The 23,607-nt window shown below is 34.0% G+C and overlaps 5 protein-coding genes across 5 annotated transcripts; all 5 read left to right on the forward strand.

Annotated features, from left to right (window-relative positions):
* The first annotated feature begins 206 nt into the window (after positions 1-206).
* LOC133039296 (uncharacterized) lies at positions 207-3,510 on the forward strand. Its single transcript, XM_061118157.1, has 3 exons — positions 207-521; positions 598-2,157; positions 2,472-3,510. The coding sequence occupies exon 3, from the start codon at positions 2,482-2,484 to the stop codon at positions 3,508-3,510; it is 1,029 nt and encodes a 342-aa protein (XP_060974140.1). The 5' UTR covers positions 207-521; positions 598-2,157; positions 2,472-2,481.
* A 132-nt stretch (positions 3,511-3,642) lies between these two features.
* LOC133039486 (uncharacterized) lies at positions 3,643-5,275 on the forward strand. Its single transcript, XM_061118396.1, has 2 exons — positions 3,643-4,984; positions 5,078-5,275. Exons 1-2 carry the CDS (start codon positions 3,687-3,689, stop codon positions 5,190-5,192), a joined length of 1,413 nt encoding a protein of 470 aa, XP_060974379.1. The 5' UTR covers positions 3,643-3,686; the 3' UTR covers positions 5,193-5,275.
* A 526-nt stretch (positions 5,276-5,801) lies between these two features.
* Positions 5,802-8,306, forward strand: LOC133039297 (uncharacterized). The gene is made up of 6 exons (XM_061118158.1): positions 5,802-5,948; positions 6,041-6,384; positions 6,469-6,894; positions 6,985-7,509; positions 7,607-7,894; positions 7,992-8,306. Exons 2-6 carry the CDS (start codon positions 6,052-6,054, stop codon positions 8,304-8,306), a joined length of 1,887 nt encoding a protein of 628 aa, XP_060974141.1. The 5' UTR covers positions 5,802-5,948; positions 6,041-6,051.
* Positions 8,276-9,585, forward strand: LOC115724720 (uncharacterized). The gene is made up of 4 exons (XM_061118397.1): positions 8,276-8,537; positions 8,835-8,939; positions 9,024-9,195; positions 9,287-9,585. The coding sequence occupies exons 1-4, from the start codon at positions 8,368-8,370 to the stop codon at positions 9,386-9,388; spliced, it is 549 nt and encodes a 182-aa protein (XP_060974380.1). The 5' UTR covers positions 8,276-8,367; the 3' UTR covers positions 9,389-9,585.
* Positions 9,586-17,772: 8,187 nt separating this feature from the next.
* Positions 17,773-18,618, forward strand: LOC115695270 (uncharacterized). The gene has a single exon (XM_030622347.1). The coding sequence runs from the start codon at positions 17,773-17,775 to the stop codon at positions 18,616-18,618; it is 846 nt and encodes a 281-aa protein (XP_030478207.1).
* The last annotated feature ends 4,989 nt before the right edge of the window (positions 18,619-23,607 follow it).

Here is a 23,607-nt window from a genome sequence, read left to right on the forward strand (position 1 = left end):
CTCATGTGTTTTTTTCTTCTTATTATTTCGAACTTTCTTATCCATGCATTGTCCCAATTTCGTTGGCAAATATCCACTTCCTACTTACAAATACTTCCTTCATTGCCTTACCGATCATACTAATAACAATTGCAATAATGCAGTACTTCCTTCATTGCCCTTGACCCTCTTCTTCACTCTCTGTCTGTCTCTCTCTTTCACTTATTTACATGTATTGATATGTATGTGTAACTCAGGTGTTTATGATCTTCGAGAACATATCCCTGCTTATTCACAAAACATATTATTATGAATTCAATGAGATGGATTTGATGCGCCCGTGAAATTTGTAGAACTAATTCATGATTTAGTTTGACACATATGCAGTATATGTAACTGTAATCTACCTTATGTCTTGATTGATGGCAGTTTTAGCAATTGTTTTGGTGGGTTTGCTCTACGGTTTCTTTATAGCCATAATATGTGGACAAAGGATCAGCGAACGCCATTACCATGTTCTTGCTAAACAAGAACTAACAAAGGTTTGTATAACTTCTACTTGCTGAAACTTGACTTGTATAGGACAATTAGTAATATGTAGTGGTAATTTTCTGTCAGGAATATGTGGTAGAAGATCGAGAAGGTAATAAGAATGTTCCCGAACAAGAACTAACAAATGTTTGTATAACTTCTAAATGGTTTTTTCTTAAAGAGATCAACTCTTCTTGTTCATTCTAAATCTTCTCCATTAGGTACTATTTTAGATTTTTTTTTCTTTATTTTTTTAATATTATTATTTATTTTTCCAATCTGGGTCGACATAGTAAGATGGTTAGTGTTAAAAAGTCAAGGTGATGTTGAAAACAATGGTCAGTATAAGGAATATACGTTAAAAATAAAGTCATGCTGCACCTTTGCATTTTAGTATAAGATATTCTATAAACTATGAAATTTGAGAAGAATTCAAAACCAGCCAGCAAAATTTGTGCTGGTTTAATTTGGTGTTAATGTTAAAGATTCAAAAATGTTAAAATCTTGATTTACATGGAGTTCAGATTCTGAATTCTGTTATGTCCAGAATCTTAACCATAACATATTTGTAAAAGTAACTTAAAAGTATTACTGTTTTAGCCCTTTTCTCATTGAATGGTGTCAATGGCAGTGAGAAAACAAAAGTGTTGTTGACAAGTGCTGCCCATGTTCATTTGAAGTACTCAGAAATTTCTAAGCACACCCGAAACCTGTCACCGGCAAGTAGAGCTATATTGCTATCAGGACCAGCCGGTATGCTATTTCTGATAACTGATTTTGGTAGTTTTGTTTTCAAGTAATAATGTTTTCATGTTTTGTTTCTTGGACCAGAAATAAGTTCCAACGAATTTGATCATGGATCGTTGGTAATATTTCGTTTGGCACCACAGGTATTTATCTTGATTTTCTTCTTGTTTCTCATGAGTTTATGGTAATACAAATCTTGATTTCTTATCTTAGAGATTTTATTGTTGCAAGACTATCATCGTTTTCATTCCCATGTTTCTGGAACTATTGAGAAATTTATCGACATACCTGGTGCTTTATACACAGTAAGTTGAAGAAAACGTAGAAGTCCTTATTGATTTGTATATTTTTAACTTCATTCCTGTTGTTTTCCTGATATTTTACACATTCATTTCCCTCTTATTTTTTGTAGGTTAACCCCATTGCAGTACAGAAATGTCCAGAAGTAGCTTCTATATAGGTAGAGATATATTTATGATCATATCTATACAAATCATTTCTATAAAAGCAAAGCAATCATTTTCTATACAGAAAAAAAACCAACACATTTTGTGTACTCATATATATACTCATATGTAATGGAGATGTAAATTAATGAAATTAAAATTTAGCTCATTTTGTGTACCAAAAGTGTACCAATGTAGAGAAATGACAATTTTATTTATTATTCATATTTTTTATCACATGCCATAATATGTTTTTTTTTTATGTTATTAGGAAAATGCATTGAAATCATGTGGCACTAACTGTATTAAGAGTCCTAAGTACTCTTTTATGTTATCTAATTCAATTGAAATATTGTAATACTCTTTATTTTATTTTTGTAGGTATACTACAACTTTGGTTTTGATTGATCTTTGGTGTTTGAAGAACGCAAAGCAACTTGGTTGGATTAGTTAGGTATTATTCTACAATTTTAAAATTTTTTATTTTATATTTTATTAATATTAGAAGAGTTTGAATATCTTAGATATTCATCCGTAGTGAAGTAGGTTCTGCGATTATTTATATACTGCGGTCGGATGGGTGATCATTTTTTAATTGTTTTTTGTTGTTTATAGTAAGTGGTTTTTTGTTGTTTATAGTAAGTTTAAAAATTTTGGGAACGTTAAATCATAGTTGTTATGCTGCCAAAATTTCAATAGGATAACAACTATAATTTCTTTGATGGCTCATAGATGAAATTGATTAAAACGTGAATGTTTTTTTTTTAGAAACTTCAGAATGGATAGAGATTGGATGAGTGCAGATAGGTTGTCAATGAAATATAGGGAAGGTGTTGATCTGTTTTTGGAGTTTGCTGAGAAGAAGGCTTCTAATCCTAATTTTGTTCATTGTCCGTGCATGAAATGTGGCAACATGGAGCGTATGAAAATTTTTAAGATTAAAGAACATTTGTTTAGGAACGGTATAGACAAAAGCTATAAAATTTGGTATCACCATGGGGAAAAAATTAGAACTTCAGATGAGGGACCTTCCAAGTCTAAGAAGGAGAAGTGCGTTAATTTGGATTACGGAGATGATCACATTGCAAAAATGATTGATGATGCACAATTTGAATCCAATACAGCTGATCCAGTGAAATTTAAATCCCTTTTAGAAGATGCTGAAAAACCTATTTACCCTAATTGTAATAGGTTTACTAAGTTATCGTCACTTATTAGATTGTACAATCTGAAAGCCAAATATGGGTGGAGCGATAAGAGTTTTACGGAGTTACTAGCCTTTTTAGGAGATTTGTTACCTGAAGGTAATGAAATGCCTTTGTCTTTCTATGAGGCAAAGAAGACATTGTGTTCATTAGGCATGCAATATGAAAAGATACATGCATGTCCTAACGATTGCATCCTCTATCGAAATAGATTTGAAAATGAAACGTTGTGTCCGACGTGCGGTGAGTCTAGGTGGCAAAAGAAGAAGAATTCTGATGAGGTAAAGGTTGGTATACCTGCAAAGGTATTATGGTACTTACCACCCATACCTCGTTTGGTTCGGTTCTTTCAAAATGTCGATATTTCTAAAAACTTAACCTGGCATGCCAGTGATAGGGTGAAAGATGGTATGATGAGACATCCAGCCGATTCACCTGCTTGGAAAGCAATTGATGCTAGATGGCCTGACTTTGGCAATGAACCTAGGAATATTCGTCTTGGTCTTTACGCGTACGGTATTAATCCACATACTAATCTTAGCGGTAAGTACGATTCTTGGCTTGATTTGCTTGTAATGTATAATTTGCCGCCCGGTTGGTAATGAAGAGGAAGTTCACTATCTTGACCTTTGTTGATATCGAGCCCTTCACGGCACTCGGTAACAATATTGATGTTTACTTAGCTCCTCTTGTTGAAGATCTAAGTCAACTGTGGTGTGATGGTGTTTGTGCTTATGATGCCCATAGGAATGAAAATTTCAATCTTAGAGCAATATTAATGTGGACAATTAATGATTTTCCTGCCTTTGGCAATCTTTCTGGTTATAGTGTGAAAGGGTATAAGGCATGTCCTATATGTGAGGAGAAAACTTGTTCTCAATATTTAAAACACTCGAGAAAGATTAGCTATATGGGACATCGAAGATTTTTGCCTTCTAACCATGTATTTCGAACTTGGAAAAAAGCATTCGACGGGAAGCAAGAATTTGAAGTGGCTCCGCCACCTTTACTTGGAGAACAATTAGTAGTAAAGTTGAGTAATCTCAAATTCAAGCTTGGAAAGCGAAAAGTGACCCCTAAGAAAAGAAAGGGAAAACGTGACAATTGCGAGCAAGTCACAGCTCAACCTGATGGACCATGGAAAAAGAAATCAATATTTTTTGAGCTCGAGTACTGGAAGCATTTGGTTTTACGTCATAATTTAGATGTAATGCATATTGAGAAGAATGTGTCAGATAGCCTAATCAATACCTTGTTTAATGTTCCTGGTCGGTCCAAAGATGGAATTAAGTCTCGTCTAGATTTGAAGGATTTAGGAATGCGAGCAAATTTACACCCACAAGTTGTTGGTAAAAAAACTTATTTGCCACCAGCATGTTATGCCTTCACTAAAGAAGAAAAACGCTCTGTGTGTAATTCTTTGTCTCAGGTGAAGGTACCTGAAGGATATTCTTCAAATATCTCAAGTTTGGTTAATATTGAGAAACTTATTTTGACCGGCCTGAAGTCTCACGATCATCATACACTGATTCAACATATTTTACCCGTGAGCATTCGAAATGTTTTGCCAAAAAAAGTTCGACATGTTATCACAAGGTTATGTTTATTCTTCAAGTGTCTTTGTTGTAAAGTGGTTGACGTGACCAAGCTAGAGAAGCTCCGATTAGAAATCACTGAAGTATTGTGTTACTTGGAACAATATTTTCCACCTTCCTTTTTTGACATAATGGTTCACTTAACTGTTCATTTGGTGAGAGAGCTAAAGTTATGCGGGCCTGTGTACTTGAGATGGATGTACCCATTTGAACGATACATGAAAATTTTAAAGGGTTACGTAAGAAATAGAAACAGGCCTGAGGGTTCCATTGTTGAATCATATATCGTTGAAGAATCAATAGAATTTTGTGTAGATTATTTGGCAAATGTTGTCAGCATTGGATCGTGTCCTCCTCGATTTGATAATGAAATAAGTAAAGGGGGTGGGGGTCTTGTTATTTGTGAGGTGAGTCGAGGTGATAGAGACGAAGCACATCGACTCGTTTTACAAAATATCGATGAGGTTCATCCCTATATTGAGTAAGTTGAGATAATTAATTATTAACAAACTTATTTACAAAAATAAAAAAATGTTAATTGAAACTTAAATTAATAACTTATCTAATTTTGAAGGGAACATTTTAATTGGATCAAAATCACTTATCCGAGTAAGTCGAGAAATCAAAAATGGGTACAAGATGAACATTATCGAACTTTTAGTACATGGTTTGAAAAAAAGGTACTATGATTTTGTTGTTTATTTTGTTTTGATTTATTCTTGCAAGTATATAGTTAATAAGTTTATTTTTTATCTAGGTATCCCAAGATCAAAGTGACCCTACAAAAACGATTAATACCGAATCACTGTTTTCTTTATCACGAGGCCCTTCCTGCAATGTTCTAAAGTATCAATCGTACTATATCAATAATACTCATTTTAACACGATTGATCGTGATAAATGTAGAAAAACACAAAGTAGCGGTGTTATGATTGTTGCCAAGGCTTTCCAAATAGCTAGTTCAAAAGATAAAAATCCTGTTGAATGCGATATGACCTTCTATGGTGTAATACAGGAAATTTGGGAATTAGATTATACTAGTTTTCGAATCCCAGTTTTACTTTGTGATTGGGTAAGAAGTGACAATGGAGTTAAAGATGATGAATTAGGATTCAAATTAGTGGACTTGAATCGAGTAGGACACAAAAATGATAGGTTTATAATGGCATCACAAGCCATTCAAGTGTTTTACATGAGTGATCCATTAGATGACCGCTGGTCCGTTGTCCTCACAACACAACCGAAAGACTATGAAAAAAAAGAGTCTAGTGGGGATGATCTCATGCTTAGTGACCAAACTTTCGAAATCAATCCACCGCCTGTTGATGTGACTGTTGGGGATGACATCATATCTTCACGTGAGGATGGAGAAGGATTATGGGTTGATATGGATTGATATCAATATTAACCCATAATCGATATTCGCATTGATACGCGATGTAATGGTACTTTGTATATTTTATTTATATCATTTTAATTTGCTGAATTGTCATACTTTTATATTGTTATTTAATATTTGTTTTGTTTTATTGCGTAGGTACGTTCTTTATGGATGATCCAAATTTGAATTTGGACCTCTTCGGTCAATCTGTTGCTGAGGACAGCGAAGATGATGTACAACAAGATCACCAAGAAGAAGAGGGGAATGAATCAGGCCCCGGTGTACGTGGTAAATATATTGGTAGAGAGATGATAAAGATGAGGAGCGACGGGAAGAAGAAGGAAGTCGAGTACAACTCATGGGGTCAAGCTATTAGTGATGGTGCAAACAAACTTCATAGTGAGATTGGTAAATATGTTCGCCACCACGTTACATTGCTTGTGGATGATTGGCGACTTATATCGAAAGAAGTGAAAGATAAGTTGTGGAATGAAATGCTGGTAATTTTTTATTCAACTATAATAAATTAAATTAATTACATTTGTTTATCTTTAACCGCTGATGTGTTACATTAATTTCTACAGAGTATGTTTATAACTGGCACAAAGACGAAATCCTATGTGTTGTCAGTTGGTGGTGATAGGTGGAGGGAATTTAAATCCTACCTAACAAACTTCATCTACACACACAAAGATGACAATCCACAACTTTTAGACAAGCCCCCAAAGCTTTATGAAAATGTGATTGACCCTGAAGAGTGGAAAGCATTTGTTGACTATAGATTAAGTGAAGAATGGCTTGTAAAACGAAAGTCAGCACAAAGCAGCAGGAAACAAAACAAATACAACCACCGCACTGGACGAGGTGGTGTTAGGAAGGTCCGAGAGAAGATGGAGAAAGAATTGGGTCACCAGATAGATGACGTTGATCGAGCTGATTTGTGGATCAACATGTACAAGAACAAGAAGGGTGAGTTTGATGTCGAGACACAAAAAGTCGTGGATAAAATTGTAAGTTCTATCTATATTTGTTTCGAAATTTCAAATTTATAATGATTTTTCACAAAGTGTAACTAATTTAATCTTGACTTTTGTATGTAGAATGACCTTAAAAAGCAGGTCGAAGAGGGAACACTAGTACTCGAAGGCTCTAAGGATATTCTGACCCTTGCGCTTGGCACAAATGAACACGGTGGACGTGTTAGAGGCATGGGGAGGAACTTCACCCAGACACAATATTTTAAGACCCCACGCCCTACCAAAAAGATACAATCAACAATTGATGACAATCGAATGACTGAGGTGGAGAAGAGACTTCAAGAGACTGATGAAATGTATCGCCAAACTCAACAACAATTAAAGGAACTTCTCCAACAATTGAACACTCAACATAGCAACGTGGTTGGGACTTCACATGCATCTGGTTCGGGTATAGGAGGAGCATCAAATGAACAAGTGAATATTTCACTGCAGAGTGTCTCTGCTCAACCACGAGTGCCACCACCGAATGTCTTTGCCCGACCAGTAGCACCACCACTTAGTGTATCTAATCTACCATCAGTGCCACTTCCTCCAAATGTCTCTGCTCCACCGACACCACCACCAGATACAACAATGTCTGAGAAGGTAAATCTATTTTCATATTTATTTTATTACATCGTTCTTATTCGTTTTAATAAATTACACTAATTATAATTGTTTGTTGTTTGGTTTCAAAATATAGAAAGCAAAGTGTTCGATGTACTTGGTTACCAAACAACCCAAAAATAGTACTAAGTGTGTTGCAAAGGGGTATTTGGTGATAGAAAATGTGACCACCTTGGAATTACATAATGAAAAGTTTGACCCAAAGCGCTTTTGTCGAGTCTTCATTGAAGAAGTTTTTTACGAAAATGCAAGGCTCCCATGCCCTGTCACACAAGAAAGCCTCACCACCGTAGGCGAAGTGGTGAATTCCTATGTAGCCTGGCCAATTCCACTTGTCAAGATTGATGGTGTACACCAGACACAGGTAAATATGGTCATTTTTATTTTCTTATGTATTTGATTTGATTTATAATTATTGACAAATATAATTTCTTTTTAACTTTATAAAATATATTGTATAGGAGAAGGGCAAGAAGAGGGATTATGACAGTAATATGGTTGGTCCACCGACTCAACCTTTGAAACACCCTCGAAGGCCAGATAAGCTTCCAATATCTCGTTATACTCCGCCAGAGAAAAGTGTCACATTGAGTTTGCTAGAGATGATGGTCGAGCAGTGGCCAAAGGAAAAGAATGTCCTTGAAGTTGACATTGGTGAGGATGTGTTCGGGGTAGAGCACAAAACATACTTATCAAAAAACGACATACTTGACATTTGCAATCTCAAATGGATTGGATCTGTTCCAATGTCTGTGTGGTGCAGGTATGAAAGTTGATAATTAACTTAATATATATTTTGCAGTTTTTGTTATTAATTTTTTATTGTTTACCAGTATAATGCAGCGTGAACTAAACAAAAATGAGTTGAACGGTGTATATGCATTTATGAATCCTGCATCTGTGGCATCTACTGATGGCTTAGGGTACAACGAGCGTGTAGCTTTGCTTTTTCAGCGATTGAGCAACATACAACCAGATCGATTCCTTGTCTGCCCTTGGTACCATGAGTAAGTACTTACTATGGCTTAAGTTGGTCCATGAGACTTTGCATATTTTTGAGTTTTTCTTTTAATATTGCTTTCACAAATAATGAGAAGGAGAAAAGTTATGTTTGGATATGGACTATGGACTATAGAGTGAGATAATGAGATTTAGGAAGATAATTTAAAATAAGCAAGTTGTTTGCCCCTGGTACATTGTTATTACTACATTGTTGTTGTTGTGAAAAAAGTTTTATCCATACCTTACTCTATTACATAATGATTGGTATTAGTAATCTTATTAGTTTGTTTGATTGTGTTTAGCGAACACTGGATGGTTATCTTAATCCAAACGGGATCGCAGAGTGTAGCATTTTTGGATTCCAGAAACAAAACCATTCGTCAAGATATTAAAAGATGTGTTCAAACGTATGTTCTAGTAGTTCAAAGCTCTAAACATATTTCTCTAATTTCCATTAATGTATGTATTAACTTTATTTTATTTATGTGTAGTGCTCTTGAGAGGTACTACCTTGAGAAAAGAAACCGACGGTCAGTAGCAATAAGCTTCACTGAGTACAGATGTCCAGAGCAACCAGATGGCGTCCAGTGTGGGTATTATAGCATGAGATTTATTAAATCATTCATGACTGAAAATAATCCTACACGAAAATTGGAAGCAGAGGTAAAGACACTAATTATTTTCACAAATATTAAAATTTTTAAGTACTTTTATTATGACCTATTAAATTAATGATTTGTTTCGTTTGTTGCAGTTTAAAAGGAACATATCATCCTCTTACACTAACAAAGAAATCAATGAAATACGTGACGAATGGGCAAAGTATGTCATGCAGATGATAGCAGCAGGCAAATGACTAATAACATAGAGTATGATGACCAATGATCGCTCATGGACGATCCCCATGTGATCTAAGAAAATGATTGATAGGTTTGACATCGATCTTAGTTACTATTGTCTTGCTTTTTTAGTTTTTAGGAAGTGATTTCCAGCTATATGATTAAAGTCCCAAGTGACTACTTGGAGACTTATTTTGTTCTTAGTATACACATTTTTAAATGTTCAGAACATATTCTACAAAAGATTGCAAAATGTAAAAACTTAATTGGATTCCTTCTTTTGTGTTGCATTACTAAACTTTGATGGCATATTATGGTTTTTATGAAGCTTTAATTCTTTTGAAGAGTGTTAAATGTATGAATTTTCTTATAAAAATATTATTATTGTTATTATGTTTTTTCATCATTGTTGGAAATCTAAATAATAAAAATACAAGAGGAGAATTGAATTAATATTTCTATTTTATACTTTACTTCATATTGTCTGACGGTTTATAACCGTCATTTTAAGTAGTGTATTTTGTTAGTTATAGTCTGAATAAAGTCTTTTCCAACATTTCTTAACTGTCATTTAAAGTAACTTTTTGCCACAGTTATAAACCGTCATTTAAAGAGATGTTTTCCATCACGGAAGTCTTTCCCCACGGTTATAAACCGTCATTTAAAGTGACTTTTTCCAACATTTCTTAACCGTCATTTAAAGTAACTTTTTGCCACAGTTATAAACTGTCATTTAAAATTCCGCATTTTTATGACACCCACATAGCCAACGGTTTTAGGAACCGTTGGGAAATCATATAAAAGACAGTTATAAACCGTTGGGAATAGCCCTTTTTGTAGTAGTGCTGGATTCCGAATTCAGGTGTGTCGGTCAACCTGACTGGAACTTTAACTGCGCGGCGGATTACAGGCTCCTAAACCATAAAAATCATAACACTATAAGTGACACGCTAAATCACTTCCCGGGGACTTAAACTAGGAACTAAAAGTTTCCCTATCGATAAAAAGCATGGCAATACCCCCTAAAACATAAAATCGAGAAAATCTAGGGTTTCAGAATTTTCCCCAACCGGTAGACCGGTTGCCCAACCGGAATTCCGGTTCTGGGAAAATTCAGAACCCCATCCGGAATTCTGGATGCACAACCGGAATTTCGGTTCCTCGCAGGCAGCAAACTCAAAAATTCATAACTTGCTCAAATCAACTCCAAATCAATTCAAGTCTTCCAGACCTACTCCATATAACCCCTAGAACATTTCTAAGGCATCAAAACCACCCAGATTGCACATCATCAAAAATCACCATTAAAGCTTAAGCTTTGAGTTCTAAACTCAAACTTGAGCAAACCTAGCTAACATGCAATCAAACCAGCTTGAATCTACTTAAACATGCTTAGAATAGCCTTTGGAAACAATTACAAACATCCATAACATCACAGCAACAGAACATAGACATTTCTTTCAAAAATCATATATTTTGCATAGAAAAACCATAACCTTAAATAACCTAACAATCAAGCACTACAAGAAGCTTAATTAACATCTAAAAACATGCTTTAAACCTCTGAATAATAACAGTATAATAAATTATTTAAATAGCTATAAATAATTTTCATAAATAATCCTGATTAACTGCTAATTTCCAAATTAAACTAAGCGGTCTTTACAAATATTATCTCAACTAGTGCGGGGACCATGGGTCTATATAACCGAGCTTCCAATAAGCAGATCAAGAATTTATTACCTAAATTCACTGACTTATTAATTCTTCGTTGAATCCACGCATAGAACTTAGAATTGCACTCTCAGTATATAGAATGCTCTATATGTTCCACCATATAGACACATCATTAGTTATCCATTGTTATAATCCTAATTTGATCAATGATCCTCTATATGAATGATCTACACTGTAAAGGGATTAGATTACCGTTACACCCTACAATGTATTTAATCCTTAAAACACTTAACCTCGTATAAATGATATTTCAGCTTATGTGAAATGAGATCTCCACCATTTATTTTTCGTTTGGTCAAGCTCGAAGGAGATCATCCTTTACTTACTATTCGCCAGATAGAAGCTATAGATTCCATGTTTATGTTAGCGCTCCCAGTCAATTGCACTACCGTGTTCCCAAAATGTACGTATCACCCTGACCTAAAAGTAGGCTTAACTAACAAATCAAAGAACACGAATAGCGTCTTGAGATTGAGCTTAATCATAACAGGATTAAGATCATTTGATCTAGGATCAACTTGGCGATATTGACTTGAATAGATATTACGGTAAGTTTAATAAATCTAAGTCAAAGTTCAATATCGGTCCCTTCTGATGCATTCTCCATGCATCCAACCTGAGCTTTACTTTATCCAATGTTCTGGAAAGATCATAGCATTTCTCCATATGCAAGTAAACTCTTGTTGTAGATTATCGTATTAGTAAAACCCTGTGTCTGATAAATCTTGGAAACTTTATTCACATAGTCATGTTTACTTTCCAATGTGTTGACGACACAATAAACAGGATCAAGTATGTGAAAAGGGTTTCAGATGAATTCATACATTATGTACATATAATCATGAAATAAATCATGTGAACCATGCAACATTAAATGTTATTTCTGATCTATATTAATAAGTAAATCTGGATGTGATTAAAAAAAGGCTTTCTCTCTCTAGCTTTCTCTCAACTCTCTGAGTTGCTGCTATGGCAAAGACGAGGGCGACGAAGCAGGGCAAGCCATGATCACCAGCGAAGAAGAAGAAAAAACGTGGTCCTGATTCCTCTGCAGATGTGAAGAAGACCAAGACTATGGATGAGGTGTTAGGAATTGAACCTATCATCTTTTCGGATGCAGAAGAGGGTGAAATCGAAGATCAGGATACAGAACATGAGGCGGGAATTCGAATGGAACAGGAGGATTCACGGAGGGAGAGTATTCGACTGGAATTCGCACAACTGATGGAGGCAAAACAATTCAGGGAGGCGCAACAACTATCTGCAACTGCTGTTGCGAGAGGTACGACTGTTATACTCCCTATTCTGCGATCTGGTAGTATAATTCGAAACTTAGAACCAAGTTTTGCTGGTTCATCATCAAAGCAGAAAATTAAGATTACCCATGAGGATATCCAGGAAGAGGTGGATTTTTGGACTCCTTCTATTGTGTGTTATGTGCTTGGGGCTAATCCCCCAACGTCTATACTAGATGGTTTTGTTAGAAGAGTCTGGCAGGATAAAATTGACCAGGTGGGAATGATCTCCTATGGGGTTTTCTTGGTTCGTTTCAAGACAATTGCAGACCGAGATCATGTCTTATCTGGGGGATACATATTCTTCAACAAACGACCTGTAATAATGAAGGCCTGGAATCCAAACAAGAATTTTAAAAAAGAAGATATTCATTCAGTGCCTATTTGGGTTCAATTGTAGGGCTTGGAATTGAAATACTAGGGTGAACAAGTTCTGTTCAGGATTATAAGTCAGATAGGAACACCTGTTATGTTGGATTCTTTCACTAAAGCAAAGGAGAAGTTGAATTATCCGAGAATACTTATAGAAGTCTCATTGCAACAAGATTTCCCTAAACAAATAGAATTTGAAGATGAGCATGGTGATGATATCACAGTCTATGTAACCTATGAATGGAAGCCTAAAACTTGTGCTCATTGCAAAGGAGTAGGTCACTCTACTATTGACTGTAGGAAGAAAGAGGGGAACAAAGCTGAGTGGGTAGTTAAAAAACCAGTTGTGTAGAATCGGGCAAAGACAACAAGTGATGAGGATGGGTTTTTATTACCAAAAAAAGTGTGGAAAGAGAAAACTATTGAGCACCAAGTTGCTTCTATTGTGGCAGTGGCAAACTCTTTTAGTAGTTTGCAACAAGTTAATGAAATTCAGCAAGAGATTGCTGATGGGAATATTGGAAGGGAAAGTGATTCATTGCTGGTTCATGAAGACATAGAGACCTTTGGGGAAACAAGAGGAGGGGGAGATCCTCCTCTTCCCAATGGATAAAATCGTTAGTTGGAATGTTCGGGGAGTCAACAACCAACAAAAGCAAAAAATGGTGAAGCAATTTATTAATACACAGAAGGTTGGGTTGGTTGGTCTCCTCGAAACTAGAGTTAAGGCCTCAAAACTTGGGCCATTATACTCGAATGTTTTTAATGGATGGTGCTTCACTTCAAATAATCCTTGGCATCTTGGAGGGAGAATAGTAGTTAGTTGGAAACCAACTAGCTATAATGTTAATATTCTAAGCTGTTCTAGTCAATTGGTTCACTTGCAAGTTTCAACTGTGGATATGAAGGAATTATTTTATGTAACTTTCATATATGCCTTTAATGATGAAGATGGAAGGAAGAAATTATGGCTTGATCTTCAAAGTTTATCTACCGTGAAGCCATGGATTGTTATGGGGGATTGTTGGAAATTATTTTACCAGGATCTTAGATCTACTCACAAGTATGTTGATTAACACCCAAAATATGAACTTTCTAAAACGATGAAATAAACACATATAAAGTTTAAGAAACCTTACATTGGGTGCAGCGGAATATAATGACTCCTTCCGTTCAGATATCTAGCCCTTGATTCCTTTCTGTAGCAGAGCATTATCAATATCTGAACCTGGATCTCTTTCTCTGAATCTTTGATGCTAAAACCTCCTTCTTGCTAAAAGTCTTTCTTCACGATCTTCCTCACTATGATTGAGGTATCACTTGCTGTGTGTGGGCACTACTCTAATCACTAAGATTTCGAAATTCAAGAGGGAAGAGAAAGAAGAAGTGGCAGCTAAAGATAGGGAGAGAGAAAGGCTCAGGTTTTTCTCTGAAGGAAAAATAGAAAATTTAAGTGTAAATTTCCTGAAGCCTTCACTATCTATTTATAGCATTCCACTAGGGTTAGGTTTGAATTATTTGGCATTACAATAATGAAAATATCAGAGGGAAAAACCCTACAAAAGTGGCCGGCCCTAATTAGTGGATTTGGGCCTCACTTTTTGCAATTTTGCAGTTTTATCTTTTCTGCATCTGATTTTCTCAAAAACGCCAATTTTCTAATTCAACCATTTAAATGCCAATTCTAACTATTTAATAACTATAAATAATTATTAAATAATATTGTCATTTATCATATTTATTAATTGAACCATACAAAGTATCATAATTAACAAATATGCCCCTAAAACTCTTTCTTTACAATTTCGCCCTTACTTAGTGAAAAATTCACAAATAGACATGGTCTAATTTGAGAATTATAATTGATTAATCAAAACCAATTACATGAGTCTTACAAGCAATATTATCTCAACTAGTGGGGGGACCATGGGTCTATATAACCGAGCTTCCAATAAGTAGATCAAGAATTTAGCACTAAAATTCCCTAACTTATTAATTCTTCGTTGAATCCACGCATAGAACTTAGAATTGCACTCTCAGTTATATAGAATGCTCTATATGTTCCACCATATAGACACATCATTAGTTATCCATTGTTATAATCCTAATGTGATCAATGATCCTCTATATGAATGATCTACACTGTAAAGGGATTAGATTACCGTTACACCCTACAAGGGATTAGATTACCGTTACACCCTACAATGAGTACTCCACCATTTATGTTCGTTTGGTCAAGCTCGAAGGAGATCATCCTTTACTTACTATTCGCCAGATAGAAGCTATAGATTCCATGTTTATGTTAGCGCTCCCACTCAATTGCACTACCGTGTTCCCAAAATGTACGTATCACCCTGACCTAAAAGTAGGCTTAACTAACAAATCAAAGAACACGAATAGCGTCTTGAGATTGAGCTTAATCATAACAGGATTAAGATCATTTGATCTAGGATCAACTTGGCGATATTGACTTGAATAGATATTACGGTAAGTTTAATAAATCTAAGTCAAAGTTCAATATCGGTCCCTTCCGATGCATTCTCCATGCATCCAACCTGAGCTTTACTTTAACCAATGCTCTGGAAAGAACATAGCACTTCTCCAAATGCAAGTAAACTCTGTTGTAGATTATCATATCAGTAAAACCCTATGTCTGATAAATCTAGGAAACTTTATTCACATAGTCATGTTTACTTTCCAATATGTTGACGGCACAATAAACATGATCAAGTATGTGAAAAGGGTTTCAGATGAATTTATACATTATGTATATATAATCATGAAATAAATCATGTGAACCATGCAACATTAAATGTTATTTCTGATCTATATTAATAAGTAAATCTGATTATATTGAAATGAGTTTTATTTAGGGCATAAAATCCAACAGGGATTTCAATGACATTTTGTCAAAGGAAGAGAGAATTGGCAAGCGAGTGAGGTACTCCTCTTCTACGGAATTCATTGATTGCATTGCTCATTGTAGATTGGAGGATATTAAATTCAGCGGGAGTTTTTTCACGTGGTGCAATAAGCAATTTGGTGATGACAGAATTTACTCTAAGATTGATCGTGCTTTAGCGAATCAAGAGTGGCTGGAAGCATATACTACTGCTGAAGTTATTTTTCTGAATGAAAGTATTTTTGACCACACCCCAGTAGTTCTAAATTTTCACAACAGTATTATTAGTGGAAGGAAGCCTTTCAAATATTTTTCTATGTGGGAATTGCATCCTAAATATGTTGAAATTGTACAGCAGCAGTGGCGGATTCAATACAAGGGGACCTTAATGTTTCGGATTATTGCAAAACTTAAGAGTATGAAAATTGCTCTCAAGGAGTTGAACAGGGATCATTTTTCTGATATAAGTGCCCAGGAGGCGATTGCTAAAGCCAAACTTGATGATTGTCAATCTTTACTTCAGCAGCAGCCTATGAACGAACAGCTACATCAGCAGGAGCATGATCTCAGGGCTCATTATACCCTTGTTTTCAAAAGTTACTTGTCTTTTTTGCAGCAAAAAGCAAAGATAAGCTGGGCAAAGGCAGGTGATGAAAACTCAGCTTTGTTTCACTCTAGTATTTGAGAGAGAAGAAGACACAATCAAGTTATTACAGTTGTGAATGCTGAAGGAGAAAGGATTGAAGAGCCGAGGGCTATCATTGATGCCTTCATTCATTATTACAACGAATTACTTGGCAGCAGTATGCAAGGAAGGAAATCGGTTCAGCAGAGTATTCTTAGAGAAGGGGAATTCCTTTCCCAGCAGCAAGCGGATTTTCTCTTGAGAGATTACAATCAAGAGGAAGTTAAGGAGGTAATTTTTGCTATTCCTGGTAACAAGGCTCCAGGACCTGATGGTTTTGGGAGTTCTTTTTTTCCAAAAAATTGGAGCATCATAGGCACTGAAGTAGCTGAAGCAATCATTAGCTTACTTAAAACAGGGAAACTACTCAGGGAAATAAACAACACTGTTTTAACCCTTGTGCCTAAATTAAAATGTCCTAACACTGTGAGAGATTACAGGCCTATCGCTTGTTGCAATGTGATATATAAGGCAGCCACCAAACTAATATGCTCGAGACTCAACAGCATACTACCACACTTGATAGCATGTAATCAGGGAGGCTTTGTTCAAGGGAGATTCATAGCACACAATGTAATGATATGCCAAGATCTAGTTCTTCATTATGGAAGGAAGTTGACAAAGCCTAGTTGTGTTATTAAGCTTGACTTGCAAAAAGCCTATGACACGATTGAATGGAACTTTATTGAAGAAATGTTGTTTGGATTGCACTTCCCTGCTCAATTCATCCAACTTGTAATGCTATGCATCCGAACTCCCAGGTTTTCATTGATGATTAATGGATCCCTACATGGCTACTTTGAGGCAAAAAGGGGACTAAGACAAGGTGATCCTATGTCCCCTTTGCTTTTTGTGCTGGGTATGGAATATTTAACAAGGATCATGAGGAAACTTGGGCAGAAAACCGATTTCACTTTTCACCATAGATGCAAGGATCTGGCTTTGAATCATCTCATGTTTGCGGATGATGTCCTATTATTTTGCAACGGTGACTTCAAGAGTATCATTTACTTGTTGTAGGGTCTTCAACTGTTCTCTCGGACTTCGGGTTTGCAACCTAATCCCTCCAAATCAGCTATATATTGTCATGGTATGACTCACTCAGAGATACAACGAATTCTTGATGCTTCTGGCTTTCAAAGAGGTGAAGTTCCTTTCACCTATCTAGGGATTCCGATCAGTCCAAAAAGATTGTCACCAAAAGATTGTTCTAGTTTGGTTGAAAAGATGACTCAGAGAATCAGAGTTTGGAGTACTCGGCACATTTCTTTTGCGGGCAGAGCTGTCCTTGTAAACTCAGTTTTGCTAGCAATTCATACATATTAGAGTCAGGTCATGCTACTTCCAAAGAACGTAATCAAAGGGATCGAGAGCATTTGCAAAGCTTTTCTATGGAAAGGGAAACATATGATGACAGGTGCTGGGCAAATTGCTTGGGAAAATGTTTGTCAATCCAAACAAGCTGGAGGTATAGGTTTCAAAAAAGTTGTTGATTGGAATAAAGCAGCAATGTTCAAGTATATTTGGGCAATTGCAACCAAAGAAGACAACCTGTGGGTCAAGTGGATACATAGTGTATACATCAAAGGCAAGGATTGGTGGAGCTATGAGATACCCCAAACAGGCAGCTGGTATTGGAGGAAGATTGTAGCTCTAAAAGGTACGTTGCTGAACTTAGTTGACCCTATCACATTCACTCAAACGACATATAAAGTAGCAGATGGCTATAAGTGGATGTGTCCTACGGTAAATAGGGTCAACTGGAGCAAGGAAGTCTGGAATCGGCTAAATACTCCCAAACACAGTTTTGTGTTTTGGCTTGCTGTCCAAAATAGATTGAAAACCAGAGACCGTTTGCTCAGATTTCAAATTGCAACTGATCCCTCATGTTTGCTCTGCTTAGGGAGTGCAGAAACCTGTGAGCATCTGTTTTTCCTATGCCCTTTCTTTATTGAATGTCTAAATCAGGTTAAGAGTTGGTTGGGATGGAAGACCCCAGCAGCTAACTTAACTGATCTGGTGCGAATCCTAGAGAAGAGATCCATCTCTGCCTTCCTAAGACAGGTATATACTGCTGCTTGTGCAGCTCTACTTTACCTTATTTGGAGAGCAAGGAACAATGTATTGTGGCTACAGACAAAGGAAGACCCGAAGTCTATTGTACAGAGGATTAAAAATATTTGTAAAACTAGGATACAAAGTGTATGGCCTAGGAAGGTTTCAATAGGGGATACTACATGGTTCAATGAATTGTAACCATTTGTAATTACTTAGAAGGAAAAGATCAGACCTTATTTTATAAAAGGTGCTGAATGGTTGTAAAAAGTCCTTTGGAGTAATGAAAAACACTGCTGATTTCACAAAAAAAAAAAAAAAAGTAAATATGATTATATTGAAATGAGTTTTATTTAGGGCATAAAATCCAAAAAACTCCCACTTGCACTAATATTGAACAAAATGTGCATTTCAAATAATCCCAACACCTTGATATACAAATCAAGTATAGTAGTAGTAAACTCCTTGTAATAGGATCTGAAAGGTTGAATTAACCACAACCTTTCCTCCACTATTACTCTTCCTTAATCACAAAATCATTGATAATGTGAAATTCCTCTCTATATGTCTACTCTCTTGGGATACTGGATTCTATACCTTTAGCAACTACTTCTTGGTTATTCAGGAAGTAACACTAGTAGTTAAGGCAATTTGGAATGGTGCCAAAGATGTATAGAACTTTCCTTAGACTGAATCCTTTCCTGCAACTTTAGCATTCAGTCCCTTTCTGGTAGACCTAGAGACTTCAAATGGGTTTTTACACTTCTCCAAAATCACTATTCCACCCCTAGAGTAATCACCATCTTATCAGAAAGATTTTCTAGCACAAAGGTAAATTTCAAAATCTGATGTGGTGTAGTCTAAGAGTTTTAAACACACCCTTATAGACTAACATATAGTTCCTCTTCTTTATCTTAAGATTTACTTGATTGTCTTCCAATGTTCTTCTCCTGGATTAATCTGATACCTACTCATTACTCCCACTAAACAGCAGGTGTCTGGTCTAAGGCATACAAAAGCATATCTAAGACCTCTCACTATTGATTTATGAAATTCTTTCATGGCTTTATCTTTTCTGGAATAGTTGAAACTTTTCCTTAGATAAATAAAATCTATGCCTAAGAAGTTGTGAAGCTTCTATAGATTGCCATTAGAAAGAAAATGCTTCAGCATCTTACTAAAGTAAGTTGCTTGCATTAGAGTAAGTAATTACCAGGTATACCACAAGCCATAGGTTTAGATAAACTCAAACCTATAGTACTAGGAACAGGAAGTTTTGTTAAGTCCATTGAACAGACTTATAAACGAAAATTTCCTTTTATGTCCTTGTAATAGAAAAATTTAGGTTACTCCATGTGAATGGATTAAACCATAGTTCTATTGGCTTTTTCTTATTAGTTTCTTATCTTGACAATCCATTACTTGTTTAAACTCACAATGGATTTTAATCACTAGTGTCTTCCAAGTCATAAGAAGGTGAGTTCCTAGAAACTCTCCCACTACGACAAGGTACCGTGAATTATGTCTAAGAAAACTAAATGGTATTGACCTCTTTGGTTGTGACAAGACAGCAGAGGCAGTGGGATCATCATATGTCAAATAAGATGATAGAACACTTTTGGAATCAAGAAATAAATATCTCCTTTATTTGCTACTTTATTTTCAGACTTAGTCATTATCTTAGAAAAGTAGTATTTGTTTGAACAAACACTTTCTTATCTATTGACAATGGGATGGTCCACCCCTAATCACTTAGAATAGCTAACAAACCATGGTTAACAGTTCTAGCTTTTCTTAAGATTTTGATTAGGACATCCATGAATCTAGTAATGATTAACATTAAGTATACAACCATTACATCACTCTGAAATTGTATTACCAAAGAAGGATTTAGGCAACGACTAGTAACTAATCATCAATATGCAAATCGAAATTTCTAGGGAGGTAAGTTTGGATATAATTCGTAAATCAATTTAATGATCTTTGAACTGCATATCTACTAACTATTTCTCCACCCCTATCAGTTCGCAAGATCTTTAACCACTTACCTTAATGGTTTTAACCATTGCTAGAAATTTATGAAATTTTTCAAACATTTCAAATTTCTTTGCATAAGGTATAATCTAGAGTGATCGTTTTAAGAATACAACGAAAAAACTCATATCCACCCCTGAATGTACATCCATCTGCAAATGAGATGAACTACTTTCAGTGGATATAGGCATATTAACTCTTTGCAGAGATTCATCTTGTCAAAACCACTATGAACAAGATACAAATGCCATAGATTAAAAAAAATGTGGTAGTGTTTTTTGCTGACTTAGGTTTAGTTACATTAAAGAGTTCTTAGAATAGTGCAAGTGGATCCTGGTCACAGAATACCAAACTCATATTCCATACAGTTTGAATCCATTGATAGAAAATGGTTATTAAACACTTGGAAAATGTAACTGTATTGCTTCCTGGAATTTAGAAATATAAGAAAATTTCTGTTTGGATTCTAAAATTAAAGTCAAAGACTTAATTTATACCAAATAAAATGAGTAATTCTATCTTGGACCACCACTACTAATTTAACCCTAAGTCTGATTTGCCCATACAAGTAGGAGATTTCTAAGATTAAGGATTTATATCAATTGGGAATAGAATTTCGGGATTATAATCATATGCGTCATTTAATTTCTTAAGAGAAAATATAGAATGACATGAAATGATTTATAGACCAATCATCCAATGATATGTTATTGAGCTAATTCAAAATGAATAAGCTAAGAGGAATTAGGATAATTTCATTATTTAAATAAGAATCCAACGATGCTTCGATTAGCGAAAGTTAAAGTAATCTTATTTATACAATCTTCTTGTTCATATTGTAAAAATACTAGTCTAAGGTGTCATCAATTGATGAACAGCTAGATGTCGCATATACAATATTTATCTTTCGAGATCTAACACTATTAGGTATGTCTAATGGTGAAAATCCACTAGGAATTTATCTCATTAGATAAACAAACCAAGTTAGACCAACAATGAAGATTCGAAATTAAACTACAATTTACTAACAGAAAATAACATGGTTCAATATAAATTCATACACAATTCAGAAATTATTAAACATATAGTAAGTAGGAATGACAAGTGAAAATACTAAAACATACAATCCTAAATAATTTCCAAGGTTTTCAACAAACTGATATCAGTGTCCCGTTTAGGCGAGAGTCAAAGCTACGATCCATTGAATAGAGTTGTCAGCTCATCTAAAATGTTAAACATTCTAGCAACCTTTTATTCGATCAAGATTGGAATTCAGCGTTGTCCCATTTAGGCGAGAGTCAAGGCAATTCTATCTTATGAGCTTCCACCATTGTTTCATAATTTGCAAGTCAAATATGGTCGCCACCATTAGGGTGATCCATACCATATAAAACACTTACAAACTACTTATCTTTCGAGATTAAATGGTGCAAAATTGCTAATGAACGTTCCTCCATTAGGGAGGATTACTCACTAAAACAAACGCGATGTAAAACCAACAATGGAGATCGAATATCTTAATAATAAAGCTCATTATTTAAAGAGAGTTGTATTTTCTTTGATTCTCTTTATTTGATCTATTTATTTTAAATATATATTTATTTAATTAAAATTTCCAATTTAGATTGAAAAATTCCAAATATAAATTTTTATTTAATATTTATAAATTTTACTTAGTTGAATATGAAAATAACATGAATTATTTCCATCTTAGTAATAATTTCCAATAAATATTTAGAAAAATATTCAATTTAAGTTGTTACAAAATTAATTTACAACTCAAATTTAATTTTCTATAAATATATATTGCATTTCGAAAAATTAAAGTATTCAAGGATACAATTTACGAAAATGCATGTTAAAATAAAAAATAAATCCTGGAAAAAATTATTCTAATTTAATGTTGGCCCAAAATTAATTAATAAAATTAATTTACAACAAAAAATATAATTTTCTTATTTAATTAAATATATATAAGAAAAATTTCAAATATTTAAGTATGATGATGAAAATCAACTTAAATATTAATTTTCTATTTAATTAAATACACTAGAAAAATACTGCAAGCAAAAATATCACCTATCTAGATTTTCCTTTGACTAATTAAATAAATTTCTAATAAAATATATTTTACTTCATTTATTTTAATTAATCATTAAATGAAAAAATTATAGATTTAAGTTGGTCCAAAATTAAAATAAATAATTTACAACTTTAATCTATTTTTCAAATAAAATTCGAAATTCTAACATTTAAGAAATGCAATTTCGAAATTTGATTAATAAAGAAAAAAAATATATTTTGAAAATTATTTAAATTTAGTTGAAAAAATCAATTTCAACTAAAAATAATTTTCTATTTAATTAAGTGTCATGAAAAAGAAATATTTAAGTATTATGATGAAAATCAACTTAGATATTTAATTTTCAAGTTAATTAAATGTATTAAATTCAAGAAATAAATAATTAAGTGTAGAGAAGGCTTAATTATTAATCTCTAGTTTAATACTAGGAAAAAATATACTTAAAATAAATTGTACCAAAATTAATTATATAAATAATTAATTTCACAATGTATAATATTTTTCCTATTTAATATTAGAAATAATAAGTAGTCTAGAAATAACTATCTAGAAAATATCTTATTTGACTAAGTATCTTTTCAACAAAATTTGAAAAAATATCTAATTTAAGTTGTATTAGAAAAAAAATCTAGAACTTAAACATTTTCAAATTTAAATTAAAATTAAATATCAAAAATTAAGTTGTAACCACTTAATTTAAAAATATTCCATTTTAAGTTAATATTCGAAAAGATATCAACTTAAAAAAAATATCTAAAAAATCTTAATAACCAATTCCTAAAATTCCTCAACTTAATTTTGAAATTTGAAATTCAAAAAGATATTCAGATTTAAGTTGATTAGTTAGAGATAACTAAATTTCAACTTAAATATGAATATTTAATGAATAATTTAAATTAAGCATCAGAAAGAATCTAGATGGTCATAATTCTATATTTAATTAAATACAAGAAAATACATATAGTTTAGCTTAGAATAAAATTCTTTAAACTATGATTTTCTTAAATTAATTTCAAAATAAATGAAAATAATTATGTTGCTAATCAATTTTATTAGGTTAAACTAGTTTAATT

This window comes from Cannabis sativa, chromosome 6 (genome assembly GCF_029168945.1).
Source record: "Cannabis sativa cultivar Pink pepper isolate KNU-18-1 chromosome 6, ASM2916894v1, whole genome shotgun sequence".
NCBI classification, from domain to species: Eukaryota; Viridiplantae; Streptophyta; class Magnoliopsida; order Rosales; family Cannabaceae; genus Cannabis; species Cannabis sativa.

Coding starts and splice junctions, on each gene's coding strand:
- LOC115695270 (XM_030622347.1), top strand. CDS start 17,773: ATGACAGGTGCTGGGCAAATTGCTTGGGAAAATGTTTGTCAATCCAAA.
- LOC133039486 (XM_061118396.1), top strand. CDS start 3,687: ATGTGGACAATTAATGATTTTCCTGCCTTTGGCAATCTTTCTGGTTAT. Junction 4,985..5,077: donor GAGGTTCATCCCTATATTGA/GTAAGTTGAGAT, acceptor CTAATTTTGAAG/GGAACATTTTAATTGGATCA.
- LOC115724720 (XM_061118397.1), top strand. CDS start 8,368: ATGCAGCGTGAACTAAACAAAAATGAGTTGAACGGTGTATATGCATTT. Junction 8,538..8,834: donor GTCTGCCCTTGGTACCATGA/GTAAGTACTTAC, acceptor GATTGTGTTTAG/CGAACACTGGATGGTTATCT. Junction 8,940..9,023: donor ATTAAAAGATGTGTTCAAAC/GTATGTTCTAGT, acceptor ATTTATGTGTAG/TGCTCTTGAGAGGTACTACC.
- LOC133039297 (XM_061118158.1), top strand. CDS start 6,052: ATGGATGATCCAAATTTGAATTTGGACCTCTTCGGTCAATCTGTTGCT. Junction 6,895..6,984: donor AAAAAGTCGTGGATAAAATT/GTAAGTTCTATC, acceptor TTTTGTATGTAG/AATGACCTTAAAAAGCAGGT. Junction 7,895..7,991: donor ATGGTGTACACCAGACACAG/GTAAATATGGTC, acceptor TATATTGTATAG/GAGAAGGGCAAGAAGAGGGA.
- LOC133039296 (XM_061118157.1), top strand. CDS start 2,482: ATGGATAGAGATTGGATGAGTGCAGATAGGTTGTCAATGAAATATAGG.